The following is a 14,720-nucleotide window of genomic DNA, read 5'->3' as shown; positions in this document are numbered from 1 at the left end:
AAGAGGCAAAGACATAGGCAGAGGGAGAAGCAGGCTCCATGCACTGGGAGCCCGACGTGGGATTCGATCCTGGGTCTCCAGGATCACACCCTGGGCCAAAGGCAGGCGCCAAACCGCTGCGCCACCCAGGGATCCCGGGACTGTTGTTTTTTAAACACGAGAGCAACTTAGCATTATTCAGTGTCTATATGTACGGAGTCTCAAAGGGAGGGTGGGTGTCAGGATGCTGGATCCACATTCCTGAAGACATAGGTGAGGTGGAAAGCCAGGGCAGAGAAAGATGTGTGTTCTCTGACACAGGGAGAAAATACGTTGGCGAGGGTGGAGGTGGGGGTGACTGGATTTGTGCCACACGGTGTGCGGGTGGTGGGAGGAGTAAAGGAAATCCTGCAGCATGATTTTTATCCTCTTGACTTTTATCTTCCCAGAGCAGGGAGTCAGAATGGAATAGGAGGGGCTTGGTGGTGACTTGCAATAACCTCTGCAGGGAATAGAAGGGGGAGTTGCTTAGCAACCCTTGACGTGAAGAGGTAGATGGAGAGTTTCCAGGTAACACTGGAGATTTCGCCGAGCTGGACCATCATCCATCGAAAGTAGTTCCAATCTGCAAAGTCCTCTGTGATTTTTCTCAGCAGTACGTGGTGCCTCAGTGTAGCCGCGGAGATGAGGGTGGACGCGCTGATCCGGGTTGGGAGTTGGTAGAGAGGCTGCAGAAGTTGGAAGAGGGGCTAAGGGGGGGAGGACTCTAGCATTAGTGCTGTTTAACTGATGTGTCGTGGGATCCAGGGCACCAGAGGCTGGGCCTGTCAGGTTGATGGAATCGGAGGGAAGGAACATATTCTGTGCGTTTGTATTGGCCGCTCAGATCCTGAAACAAGCCAGGCTGGAATAGGTGGTGTTCATGAGGTGACAGTGTTGGGGATAGGGAAAGATTCCTGGATTCCTCTCTTCTTGGAAGGGAGTTGTGGGTCTAATACATGAGTTCAGGTCAGCAGCAGGGAGATTGGCAAACATCATGAACCAAAGGTGCTGCTAGTTGCTTTCACCTTTTATCTTCAATGAGAAGGAAGATGCTAATGCTGGTTCAAGCGTCGGACTAAGTAGATTGGTATTGGTCTGCTCTGTGCTTCCTGCAAAGGCCTACCGGTACCTCCCTGGACACGCTTCAGAAATAGAATCACAAAAATGCCCCGAGCAGTTTGCATTCTGGGTCAAAATGAGAAATTCGTGCCGTACCCAGTGAGGTCAAGGGTTATACTAGCGGAAGCTCTGAGGACAGGGAATTCCAAATGGATTCCTTGGATTCCAAACCTGACATGTTGGGATTTAAAGGATTATCTGGTACAGAACCAGACCCCTTGGAAGGGCTTCTGGGATAGGAATGGGAGGTCTTGGCGAAGCTAAGTGTCCACCTGAGGCCAAAGCATTTGGGCGAAATGTAAGAAGTCAGCCTTGTTCAACACACTTCATTGGATTTTATGGTTATTTCTGGCATTTTCTAGAAGAGTATTACCGGTCAGCCTCTCCATTACTCCTCTCGTCTCAGCAATATTATGGAAGGAGGTCTGGGTGTTGTTTTCTGAAGTCATATGAGGATTGTTTATGACATCAACTTGAATGTCAGTTGGCTCTTTGTAAATATTGAAAAAACTCTTCCAATGGCCTTTTTCCTACTCTCAAGCTAAGGCTAATCAATAAAGGTGTTTGATTAGCCTCTTGAAACCTATTATTCAAATCTGCCTTGACTGACTAAACTGATAAATTGGGTAAAATTAATCGCCAGAGGTGAGGAACTCTTGTGCATCACTGCAGTTTGGTCTGCTGGTTCTCTCAAGCCACACCGTTGACTCTGGAGGCGTGACAGACACCAGACACCACACGAGTGAGGTTTGTCTCCGAGCAGAACTCAGGAGGGCTGAATCTCTCAACACTGTCTTAGGCAAGGCAATCATGGGCTAAATTTGAAGCAATTTGTTGTTTCTTTTGAATTTAGATTGTATTTCTGTATTTTATGTTGGCCTTTACAGACGTGTGTATTATGTTCCTGATGATCCTTTCTGAACTCACTGCTACATAGAGTTGCTCTTTGTTCATTGTCCTACATTCTTGATCCATGTTTAAGATCAAGAAGGGAGGCACCTGAGCTTGAGAGACCCTTACGATGCAGAACTCCAAAGCATCCACAATTAAACTCAGCCCAAGTTCCAGTCTCTCACTGGAACTTTGGGCATCGATCTGAGTGCCCTCAATTAAAAGTAGCATTTAGTAACATTTAGCATTCTGAGGAATCAAAGCAAGGATGATTTTTGAGATCTGGAAATAGAACCAAGAAGAAGATAGCATGAAACCAGGGTTATTTAGACTGAAAGGCTGTCTTCAAATACGTGTGGAGTTGGTTATTACTCTTGGGGCAGTGACTTACTATCTTTTAATAGACACAGTGGATAAAATCAGGAAAAACTGGTTTAAACTATAACAGAAGAGGTTAGGTTAGATGGGAAGAAAGACATTTTCTGACAGGAAATGCAAAGTGAACATGAAGAAAATGTGTGGATTTCATTTCTCTAGTGAAAGTCTGGCCATTTGCTGGACATTGGATAGAATAGACTTACCCATTGGTGATGATCCAGCGCTGAGCCTTGCTCTCAAGACCCTGAGATTTTATGGTTCTTTTTTTTTTTTTTTTTTTTAGATTTTATTTATTTATTCATGAGAGACACAGAGAGAGGCAGAGACACAGGCAGAGGGAGAAGCAGGCTCCCTGCAGGGACCCCGATGTGGGACTCGATCCCAGGACCCCGGGATCACGCCCTGAGCCAAAGGCAGATGCTCAACCACTGAGCTACCCAGCTGCCCCAGGTTTTATGGTTCACTGTTGAACTTTGTACTTTTAGAATGTCACTTTTAGGATGATGCCTTCTTGGAAGTAAGAATATTGTTCTCAACCTAATTCTTAGAAAATAGTCACTGTGTTCCATTACTGAATTATTTATACCTATGCTGATAGTGAAATTGATATTTAAGAAAATGCTATGTTCTCAGCAGATATTTAAATTCCAGACTCAGGGTGATATTTCTTGAAGCTGCTAGATGAGCAGGGCTTTTACACTTGCTTTCTCCTCACTTGCGATGCCTTGGTCTTCGAATCCTTGTTCTAAGAGATGTTTTCTTTCTAAGACAGAATATAACCTTATTAAGAAGACCTCAGATTCTATAGGTTGGTGTAGGGGGACCTCTGAGGAAAGAGACCTGGTTTCTTTTGGTCCTCAGGTATCACCACCTAGTGAGTTTTTATGACTTATGCCCTGATGTTCAAAGCCAAACCTCTTCAATAAAAGGAGGTGAATATTTTATTTACAAAATAAATAATATGAAATATAAAACTGTAATTATTTTGGCTTTCAGTATATATTGTTCTTCTTTCCATAACACACTTAACCTCTACAATGAACTTTATTTTTTAAAAAAACGAAACCAAGGAAAAACCCTATGAAATACATTATGATTCTAAACTTCTCACATGGTACCTTGAGAAAACTTATTCTTCCATCAAATAGAGATTAACATTTAATAATTTCTGAAAAACCTATCTACTTACCTGTAAAGTACCAAAGTAAATTTCTGCATGTTATGGTGTCTTCCATTTGCTTAATGCTTTTAAAATGCATTGAAATATAAACATTTATTTAAAATACACATTTTGAAACTTAATTGGAAATGAAATTGGGTTGCTTCCAAATATAATGAATACACCATCTAAATCATTACAAATCTATTGTGATGACAAAGACAATTGTTATGTGAGATAATCTATTTTAAAGCTCTCAGCCAAGTTACGCACAAAGTGGAGTAAAGACATTTAAGAATTAGTTTGATCTTGGGATCCCTGGGTGGCGCAGCGGTTTGGCGCCTGCCTTTGGCTCAGGGCGTGATCCTGGAGACCCAAGATCGAATCCCACATCGGGCTCCCGGTGCATGGAGCCTGCTTCTCCCTCTGCCTATGTCTCTGCTTCTCTCTCTCTCTCTGTGACTATCATAAATAAATTAAAAAAAAAAAAAAAAAAAAGAAAAAAAAAAAAAAAAGAATTAGTTTGATCTTAAAAAAAAAAAAAAAAGAATTAGTTTGATCTTCAACAAAGACGCCAAGAACACACAACAGAGAAAGGACATTCTTTCAATAAATGGCATTGGGAAAACTGGTTATCCACTTGCAAAAGACTGAAATTGGACCCTTCTCTTACTTTCCTTACCTACTTCCCTTCCTTTGTCCATATTAAAAAAAAATCAACTCAAAACAGATTAAGACTTAAATGTAACTGAAACTGCAAATCTAAGAATTTGCAGAAAGGAAAAAAGTGTAAGGAAATAGGTTCATAACATTGGTCTGGGCAGGGATATTTTGGTTATTACCCCAAAAGCAAGGGCAACAAAAGCAAAAATAAATGAAGTTACAGCAAACTAAACAGCTTTTTCGCAGGGAAGGAAACAATCAACAGAAGGAAGAGACCACCCGGGAATGGAAGAAGATCTTTGTAAACCATATATCTGTTAAGAGGTTAATATCCAAAATTACAAGTAACTCAGACAAGTCAATAGCAAGAAAATAAATAACCTGATTAAAAAGTGGAGAAAGGGGCAGCTCCAGCGTCTCAGCTGTTTAGCGCCGCCTTCAGCCCAGGGTGTGATCCTGGAGTCCCGGGATCGAGTCCCACGTCGGGCTCCCTGCATGGAGCCTGCTTCTCCTTCTCCCTCTGCCTGTGTCTCTGCCTCTCTCTCTCTCTCTGTGTCTCTCATGAATAAATAAATAAAATCTTAAAAAAAAGTGGAGAAAGGACCTGAACAGATATTTCTTCAAAGAAGACATGTAGATAGCCAGCGGGCCCGCGAAAAGATGCTCAACATTGTTAATCATCAGAGAGCTGCAAATCCAAACCGTAGGAGATCAGCTCGCCTTGGTGAGAATGACTGTTACCAAAGAGACAATAGCGTTGGTGGAAGCGTGGAGAAACGGAGCCCTGCTGGTGGGGGTGCGGACTGTGCAGCCGTTGCGGCGCTTTCTCCAACGATGACAGAGAGGGCTCCTTTACGGCCGCAGTCCCGCTCTGGGGACGTCTTCAAAGGAGATGAAATCAGTGTCTTGCAGAGATACCTGCTGTCCCGAGTCGTGGCAGCCTCATTCACAGCCGCCGAGACGCATGGCCACCGACAGATGAGCCGATGAAGAAAGTGTGGAATACACGTGCATGCATGTGTGTGTGCGTGTGTGTGTGTGCAATGGAATACGTTCAGTTATAAGAAAGGAAGAAATCCTGTCGTCCGTGATATCCTGGGTGAACCCGGGTTCGTGTTCACTGGAACAAGCCGGCCTAGAAAGCCCAATCCTGCGCCATCTGACTGACATGTGGGGTCTGAAATGTCAAAGTCACGGAGGCCCGTCGGGGAGGACGGAGATCACGGGGAGCGGGGGGGGGGGGGACAAGGGGGAAGATGGGGAGAGGTTGGGTGAGGAGCACGAGGCGCAGCTGTGCGTGTCTGGAGGCTGCCGTTGGCGACGCTGAGTGTAGGCCGTGACCCTGGGGTGAGTCCTGGAGACCTGCTGGGAGCAGACGTGAGGAGCTGTGGGCCTGCGCCGCGGCCACCGTGTGAGGCGGTGACACGTCGGTGGGCTCGACGGCAGCAGCCACCCCGCCGCGGACCCGTATCACATCCCTGTGGTGCGCCTTCGGGGTGGACGATTTTCGATCCGAAGGACTGAGAATCGGTCCTGTGTTGCTTTCCCACCGTCGCCCACACCGTGTCCTCCTCTCCTTCTCTCTTCTCTTCCTCTCTTGTCATCATGTTGCCATAGTTGTGACAGGGGACTTGGCTGTAGTTTTTAAAGTAAACTCTTCCACTGTTTTTAACCCTTTATTTTTGCCTCGTGAAGGAACATTTTATCGTGTTCTCAAAGGAGTTACGTATTTCTTCTATATGATTTTTCTGCCTCATGACTCCAAAAAAAGGAATCCTGTTTTTTGAACTCTTATCTCTCCCCCCTAATATCAATAAGCTGTGTTTTCGATGCACATGTTTCTTGGTTCTCAGATGAGTTAAATGGAATTTTTGGATGAGATCATTTCACGCTGGTGAGAATTTTTTCATTTGTTCAGAGTTACCATCATTTGTAAACCCTGCCATCTAATTTCCAGTGTCTGTGCAGAATGATTTAGCTGATCAAGTTCTGTTTTTCTCTGTCCTTTATTTGTTCTAGATACATTTCATATTGCTTTTCAGTCGACAGGGGAAATTACGGCTGCAGAAATGGTACACGACGCTCCCTGACAAAGAAAGGAAAAAGATCACCCGGGAGATTGTTCAGATTATCCTCTCTCGTGGTCAGAGGACAAGCAGTTTTGTTGACTGGAAGGAGCTCAAACTCGTTTATAAAAGGTGTGAGTAACTTTATGAGAACGGTCTTTCTCATCATTGCTTTGGGCTGTTTAATCTGAATGTTTTCAGCTACAACACAACACCCAATTCTGTCTCTTACTGAAGTCTTTGGAGTCTGGACCCCAAATACTTGTACCAATAGGCTAACAGAAAAGAGCTCTCATTTGCCGAAAGGCTTTCCACGTGCCAGGATGGATTCTATGTGTGGATTACGTATAAGTGCATCCAAGGCATTGCTTCTAGGCCCTTCTAATGACTGTGGATGATGTAGCAAGTGAGACACCACAGTGCAGCTCTTGGGCAGCGTGCTCGCTGGTTAGGCAAACAAGACCTTATGCGGTAGTGACACCTGCTGTGGGGAGAACGCAGGCACCTGCGGGGCTCAGTCCAGTAAGTAGTTGAGCTTCTGCCTTCAGCTCTGGTCATCATCCCACAGTCCTGAGATTCAGGCCCGGGTCTGAGCGGGGGCCCAGCCTGCCACTCCCCCTGCCTGTGCTCTCTGTCAAATAAATAAATAATTTTTTTAAAAAAATGCAGGATAAAATGCTGGAGACATGGGCAGCTCTTATCATTACTATTATTACTCATATTTGTAGAGGTGGCAACCGAAGCCACAGAGAGTTTCTAAGTGGGCAGTAGCTAAATGGCAGTTGGGAGAGCCAGGATTCAAATCCATATTCTTCTGGCTTTTTTAATTTTTATTTTCTTAAAGATTTCATTTATTTGAGAAAGAGAGAGCACGTGAGTGGGAGGTGGGGGGCAGAGGGAGAGGGGAAGCCGACTCCCTGCTGAGCAGGACCCCGAGATCATGATTGGAGCCAAAGGCAGATGCTTTACTATGGAGCCACCCAGGCACCCTTCCTTCTGGATTTAAAGCCTATATAATCTCTCATGATTACAGCGGCTTGCCGTCGCAAGATGGGACTGGCAAGCATCCTCAGTTTATGGGTAAGGAAACCGAGGCCCGGAGACATAGGGCAGTCCCCCCCAAAAAGCCCCAGGTAACTGATGTCTAAGGCAGGACCCGAACCTGCCGAGCTGGCCCTGCACTCCGCATCCTGCTGCGGCTCCCACGTGAGGACGCGCACTAGGAAGGCTCCTGCCGAGGCCGTTTGTAAGACCTGAGCGGGAGAAGCGGAGGCAGCCTGGCAGGCGGTATTTAACAGAGCAAATGGCCAGGAAGTGCCTGGGCAGAGCTGCTTCTGCTGGGCCCAAAGCTTTCAGTACTAGCGTCTGGGGAGACGTCGGCAAGGGCCCCTTAGGACCAGGCGCCCCGGGGACGGGAGGCGAAGGCCCAGGAAGCACTTGTCTACAAGGAGCTTGTCCCTGCTGCTCTCCACCTGCTGGGATTTTCAGACTTGGAGCTCCTCTGCGGTGTGAAGCGTTGTGTAAAGACTGGGCCCGCGCTGTCCCCGGCAGCTACCGCAGCTCCGGGGTGCGCCGTGGGAGGACGTGAGCAAGGCAGCGTCAGCATCTGCCCGGGAGCCCGGCCTGCTCGGAGGGAGAAGCGCGGGCGAGCAGAGCCGGGCGCCCAGTGCGGTTAGGGGCGTTGGAGGTTTCCCAGAAGACGTGGCCTCCCAGCTCCGAGCCGGGACGGGAGGCGTGGAGCGGCCCGAGCCATGGGGTAGAGTATCCTGGGCAGCGGAGGCCGCAGGAGGATGGGCCGCTGGGGCCGAGCGTGGGACACAGATGCGTGGGGGCAGCACAGTGTGAAGCGAGAGCCGTGGTGGGGGGTGAAGTGGAGAAAGGACGGTCGCAAGCAGGAGAGGGGCGTGAGCAGACCCTCCAATTGCTGCGGGCCCGGGCCCTGTCTCACCGTGCGGTCTCGGAGGACAATATTTCAGGTAATTAACAGAAATAACCCAATGGCTACCATATTTTTATGCATTCGACTTAACATTGGGAGGCTGTGGAGGTGACAAATGATGATTTCATTCTCGGATGCTGGTGGGGAGAGTCCCTGGGGAAGAGGTAACTCTGCATACGCGCTGTGGAAAACACCCACTTCAGGTTAGTTGATGTATCCTCATATTTTACTTTTCTTCCTTCAATTTTTCTTTTCAAGGTATGCTAGTTTGTATTTTTGCTGTGCAGTAGAAAATCAGGACAACGAGCTCCTGACACTAGAGATTGTGCATCGTTACGTGGAGTTGCTCGACAAATACTTTGGAAATGTAAGTGTATTTCGGGTGTATTTAGAATCAGTCCTTGTTTCAGCTCTTACGTCAGTTCTGTCTTTATCACAACCTTTCTCCCTCCCTCTCTCTGTCGTGTCTAAAATAAGCATTTGTGCAGGGATCAGAATATGAGACCTTCTCCCACTTCCCATAATTCTTTGTAAACAAAGGATCCAAAGCTTTCAAGAGGCAGGCCGTGTCCCCTCCATCTTCAGACCACAACCACACTAGAGGCCTCATTCAATGATCAAGAATTTAATTGTGAAGGATTCCTGTTTTTTTTTTTTTTTAAGATGTTATTTATTAATTTGACAGAGAGATAGAGTCAGAGAACACCAGCAAGGGAAGGGTGAGGCAGAGGGAGAAGCAGGCCATCCACTGAGCAGGGAGCTGATGCGGGCCTCCACCCCAGGACTCAGGGATCATGACCTTATTACCTGCCTGAGCCCCCCAGATGCCCCAATTGTGAAGGATTCCTCCTCATTCTTCATTGTGTATCATCTCTTTTCTGTTTTTATTTTTTAATCCTCCCTCTGGATTCTTTACTAAGGTTATTTAATATTATTTATACATTTAAAAAATGCCAAACAAATAAACAAGAATACCAAAATCCCTTTCTTTCCTATTGGTATTTAATCTCCATGCATTTAGTGCCAAGTAATATCCTGTATGAGGTGCCGCCATCCTTAGAACCCACGCACTGTGGCAGCTTACAGCTCAGCCTCCAAGGAAATCATAGTTCCCAGTGGCCCCTTCCTCATGGTCAACACCAGTCTTTACCCACCTCACCTCTCTGCATCACTGGTCCTTGCTTGTCACTGATCCTCTTTATTATTTTTTTGCCACATCGCTGAGTTCTGCTGATTCTCAGCCTGTTTCTAAAGGCCTCTTCTTGGTTTCTGTCCCGAACTCCCTTCCTCCCCCCACCCCTCCTACTCTCCTTGGGTGTCTACCTGCCTTCCGCTTCTGGAATCCATGATCAGATAGCTGTCTCTTCCTCTGCAGAGGACGGGCTTCTCCAGGCTTCTCCCGGCCATCTCAGTCTTGACATGTCAAGAACTAAAATCCTCTTCTGCAAACCTGTTCTGTCTTACAATTGAGTTTATTATGTCCCAGGATCCTTCAGTGGTTCTTTCTTTCTTTTTTCTCCACCCTTCACTAAAGGCTGCCTTTATCTATTCAGATGGACTAAAATCCACCCTTTCCCCTCCATTCCCACTAGTACAGGTTTACGTGGTTTCCCTTTGAAACCTCACCTCTGGCTCTTTCTGCCTCTGAGCTCATCTCTGCTACCCTTTCCTGGGTGGTTAGTTACCGTCCTCCTGGTGTGCAGGGACCCAGGTGACAGATGTCCCCAGTCACTTTCCATCATCTAAGATGAATAAAAGCCAAACTTCTAAGCTTTCTAGACATCAGTCCCAGGCCACGTCTCCAACCTTGTTGCCATGCCCTCTCTTTTTATCCCCGACATGCTCAGCACTCCAGCCGCGTGGAACAGCCCGGTATTACCCTTAACTTGTGCCGGCTTTGTATGACCACCAGACCCCAAGTCTCTCGAGATAATGACCTGGGACTTAGCTGTTTGATTTTTCAACACTTGTGAGCAACTCTGGGCCAGATTTTAACAAACATTCCAGAAACATGTCATCCAGGCCACAGTCTTCAGAAATAAATCATTGGGTTTGGGATGTAATTTCTCTCAGTGATGCTCTCTTTTCTGTTCCCTGGCTCACGGAAGATTTATTTCTATTAAGTGTTGTTGGGAGAGTTCGCTTCCACAAGACTTTCTGTGCTCTGTTCCATGGAGTAAGTAGCATTTGCAGTATTGGCCGAGGTGTTATCAGATTTCTTGGAACAGTTTTCACAGGGTGAGTACTTGAAAGGTTTTTGAAGGGATTTTTCTCTCCCTCCCTCCTTTCATCCTATTTCTTCCCCTCCATTTTCCTTCGTCAGTGATGTTAGAAGATGACCTTACACGTTGCTTTGGAGATTTTAGGTCATTGGTCAGTGTAGAGAGTGAGACAGCTGGACCATGTTTCTTTCTCTTTCTCTTGATTCTCCGTGTTTATTTTTAGTTTTTAAAGAGAGGTGTGCAGATGTGTAATAGCATGTTTTTGAACTTGAGATTACTCAATTTTATGCTTTCCATTATTCAAATGAAGCCTGACATTTTGAAACCCACTGCAGATGTGGCCTTTTAGAAAGGCCTGAAGGATTGATTTTCCTGAGGCCCAGGCTTTCCTAGGACCTGCCTCTGCCCATAATTTCTGCACTCTGGTTTGGCCTCTTGTGTTTTTCTAGATTTACCCGACTGTGGTAATGTGAATTGGGGTTAAATTTTGATCTCAATCTTATCTGGACAGATTTTAGCTATTTCAGAACATGTTGCTTTCTTAAGAGAATCTAAATCACCTTCACCAATGCCAAACCTAGTTAAGATATAAGGAGAATCAGAATGAATTCCTATTTCTCCAACATTAATTTTTCATCCTATTTTGGCATACTTCTAGAAGCTCTGTCTTTGCCATGGACCAAAATTTAATTTGCTAAAAAATTCAATGAATCTTTTATTAAGCTAAGAACAGCTAAGAGCAATTCAAGGCTATCTGCCCAGTAGGTGTTCAGTTCTTATTAATTAACTGTGATGAGCAAAGCTACCAGTATTCATGCTCATTGACATCATCTCAGGAATAATATATTTCTCTTTGGCTTTCTTTTTCCCTTGTGTTAATACTGAAGGTTTCCTGGAACTCTGTCCTTAATATTATTGAAGAGAAAACTCTGTACTGAGCTTCTCTTATAACACTGGAAAATATTACCTTTCTACGAGAGAGAAATCAAAATCTCTGTCTTCTAATTTATGCATTTTTTGAGAATTTTTTTAATTCCAGGGAGATTTACAAGGATTAGCTAGTTAATCTTTCAATCTTCAGTCAACAGCATTAACCCCAATTTACAGAGGCTAAGGGGAGGTGCAACAGAGTCTCCCAGTAGATAAAGGTCTGTCTGAGAATTTAGTCGGCTGCCATATTTTCCCAACATAGACTATAGTATGAGTTTTTACAGATGTGCTCAGAGGGTATTGGTGTTCCTATCCCAGAGACATTTGATCTTGATTTAGGAAGTTTTCTTGGAGGAGGAGGAGGCTTCTGAGTCCTACTGGGTCTGGTGTTGACTCACTCACTAACTAGACCCATGCTTTGGCTCGGAATAGATCTCTAATTTACAGATAAGAAAAATAACACTCAAACAGGCTAATAGAAATATTTACTTTGATAATCTCATGGGGCTGTTGTGAGGATCAAAGAGACTGTGTAATTAATAATACATTACAAACTGCCAATTGCTATGTCATTGTACCATAAACTGTAATTATTTTATATGTTCTGATACTTTAACTGTATGTAATTTAAATATTTTATATTTGTTTTTTTAAAAGATTTATTTATTTATTCATGAGAGACCCAGAGAGAGAGGCAGAGATACAAGCAGAGGGCAAAGCAGGCTCCCTGTGGGGAGCCCGATGTGGGACTCGATCCCAGGACCCTGAGGTCATGAACTGAGCTGAAGGCAGACGCTCAACCACTGAGCCACTGGGGCACCCCTGTATTTACTTTAGAAGAGAATTTAGTAAGAGAAGGTTCTTAGACTCCATCTGAAAGTATTTAGTTATTCAAATACCAGAAACCATTTCTACATCACGTGTTCTGCTATAAGAGAAGACCTGCAAACTGAATTATAGTGAAGCGCAGGCTGAGAGATCCAGGGTATAGATACACAGAAGCAGGAAAAAAAATCTATAGGCTCATGTGTTTATAAACACGGACACTATTTGTTTTTGCATAATTAGATGAAACGCAGTCATTTGAGCACGGGGGATACGTTCTTGCTGTACTGGGCCGGTACCCTAGAGGCAGAGCCACAAGTATTTGAGTAACTGGTCTGCATTTGGTCTAAGGAATTCTGGGAGGTGATTCCCATTCTTACTTGCAGATACCCCTTGAGGTTAGGCTCAAAGCAGAACCATAAAAGCAGCATCTTGGAGTTGCTGTATGTGAAATGGTGGCTCATTCATAATACTCTCTGTAATTCCAATAGAAGGTCCATTTCCTCATGATCCGGAGATAGTAAATGTATATCCAGGTTGCCTGTGCGTGTGTGTGTGTGTGTGTGTGTGTGTGTGTTGTGTGCACATCCCATGTTACTTGATTCCCATCCCTTGAAACTGGATGCAGTGAACGAAGGCCCCACGGCTGTCAGCCAGCCCGACTGGTCGCTGCTCTGAGGGGGGGTTGAGATGGTCCTAGAGAACTGGATTTAGGGCCTGCCAGGTTCACCTTGCAGGATTCTGATTGTTGGTCTCTCCCCACGAGGCTCCTGTCTGTCTCGACTCCTGGTCTCCGCCTGCCTCTGAGATTCCTCAGCTCTTGCTACTCTAGCTCCCGACCTCTCGCCTCTTCTGACCTCTGGTAACTGCTTGCTTCTTGTTCCTTCTCTAATACGCATGGATGTCTGATGTATTGTGTTTCTTTTTGTTTATCTGTACTGTTTAAAAATTGCAAAAGAATGCATTTTTTTACATATCCTTGTAGACATACATGGTTTTATTTTTACATGGGATTGCATTATGCATATTATTCTGCAACTTTCTTTTTTTCCCCCTCTCCTTACAAATGTATCTTGGAGTAGTTTCCACGACTGTCTATGGAAATCTGTGTCATTCTTTCCAACTTCTACATGGAATTTCCATGTTGTCACGGCAGACTGAGGCAGGCAGACTGTTGAGGGAGGGTGAAGGTAGCTGTGGACATATACACCTGCTGGTTGTTGATTTACCCACCAGATGGTGCTTTCTAACGAATGAGGAGACTGTGACCTTTGCAGATGAGTTAGATGAGTTTTTCTGAGCTGGCCCTTTACGATAGTGGTATTTACCTAACCGTTTACCTTGTGGATTCTGACCTAACTCCTAACGATATGGAGCAGTTTGCTAAAATGTTGACATCCGTTTTATGTAAAGTGGTAGCACTCGGTAGCATCAGAGAATTGCGGATCTGGGAAGCCATTAGTGCCCAACATGATAGAAACAAGGCCTAAGTGGTGATGACTCATTTATCCTGCGGACGTATATCGCGTCCTCTTGTGTGCTAGATACCAGGCATAGCAAGATGACTAAGATAAGGTCTGTGCCTGAGCTTGCAGTCCTGGGGGAGAGCGTGGTAAGTCAGCATATACTAGGGCTCACAAGATGCAAGCAAGAGACCACAGAGCAAGTGGTGGGAAATCTGAAATGGGGGAAAGGAGGTTTCGGTGGAAACAGCGTGCCCCTGACTTTTGAATTTGGCCTTGAAAAATGAGCTTAATTTTGCCAGCAGAATAAAGGAAAGGACATTGGGAGGCCATCCCAGGAATTGCTGGGATGTGCAAAGGGTAAAGAGGTAACATGGTGAGTTAGTGGAGTGTGGTGGTGTAGGCTGAGCGCTGACACAAGGAAGCCAGAGAGCCCGTCCAGGCTGGGTGGTGAGACTTCTCTGTGCCAGGCTGAAGAATTACCGCTCTGCCCTGAACATAAGACCTCACACGGGGCAGGCACAAGATCGTCACTTCATCAGAGTGTTAGTGGTTGTTGGGCTTGAGTGGGGACGGACACCACCCAGAGGGTCAATGCCATGGCCTTAAGGAGAGAGGGTGCAGGCCTGAGCAATGGTGGTGCAATAGGGGGAAGACGGGAAAGGCTGGGATTCATTTAGACCATAGAATCAATAGGAATCGGTGATCAAGCAGAGAGGGATGACGCCGAAGGATGGAAAGGGATGAGGGGGAGGGGAAATCAGTGGACCCGGGGGATGAATTTGATTGAACCACGGATAGACAGACGTTGCAGCTACTAAGCAAAACATCTTTTACTGGGAAAAGAATATGCTTCACTTCACTTTGGCACATGGTGACTTGGTTGGCCCGAGGAATCTCCAGGCAGAGATGTCTAATGAGCAGGTGAAAGTATTGGACTCGCTCTAGCAGGAGATCAGGGCTAGATATCTAGGTCTGCTAAGACACCTGAGTGCTAGACACGCTCTAGAGCATCCATGGGATTGTCTATAACACATGCGTTGC

General features: G+C 45.6%; 1 protein-coding gene across 4 annotated transcripts in view; it reads left to right on the top strand.

Moving 5' to 3' along the window:
- Positions 1 to 14,720, top strand: part of WDFY1 (WD repeat and FYVE domain containing 1) — a 118,290-nt gene that overhangs the window by 95,421 nt on the left and 8,149 nt on the right. For 2 of the 4 annotated variants that reach the window (XM_038585878.1, XM_038585881.1), the window contains 2 exons: positions 6,251 to 6,429; positions 8,495 to 8,603. In XM_038585878.1, coding sequence (XP_038441806.1) covers positions 6,251 to 6,429; positions 8,495 to 8,603 — 288 coding nt within the window. Of the gene's footprint in view, positions 1 to 6,250; positions 6,432 to 8,494; positions 8,604 to 12,979; positions 13,076 to 14,720 lie in introns of those variants that run through there. The other 2 variants (XR_005385453.1, XM_038585879.1) reach the window with 2 other exon arrangements.

Source organism: Canis lupus, chromosome 37, assembly GCF_011100685.1.
Source record: "Canis lupus familiaris isolate Mischka breed German Shepherd chromosome 37, alternate assembly UU_Cfam_GSD_1.0, whole genome shotgun sequence".
Classification (NCBI taxonomy): Eukaryota; Metazoa; Chordata; class Mammalia; order Carnivora; family Canidae; genus Canis; species Canis lupus.
This window is presented reverse-complemented; position numbering and strand designations above follow the sequence as displayed.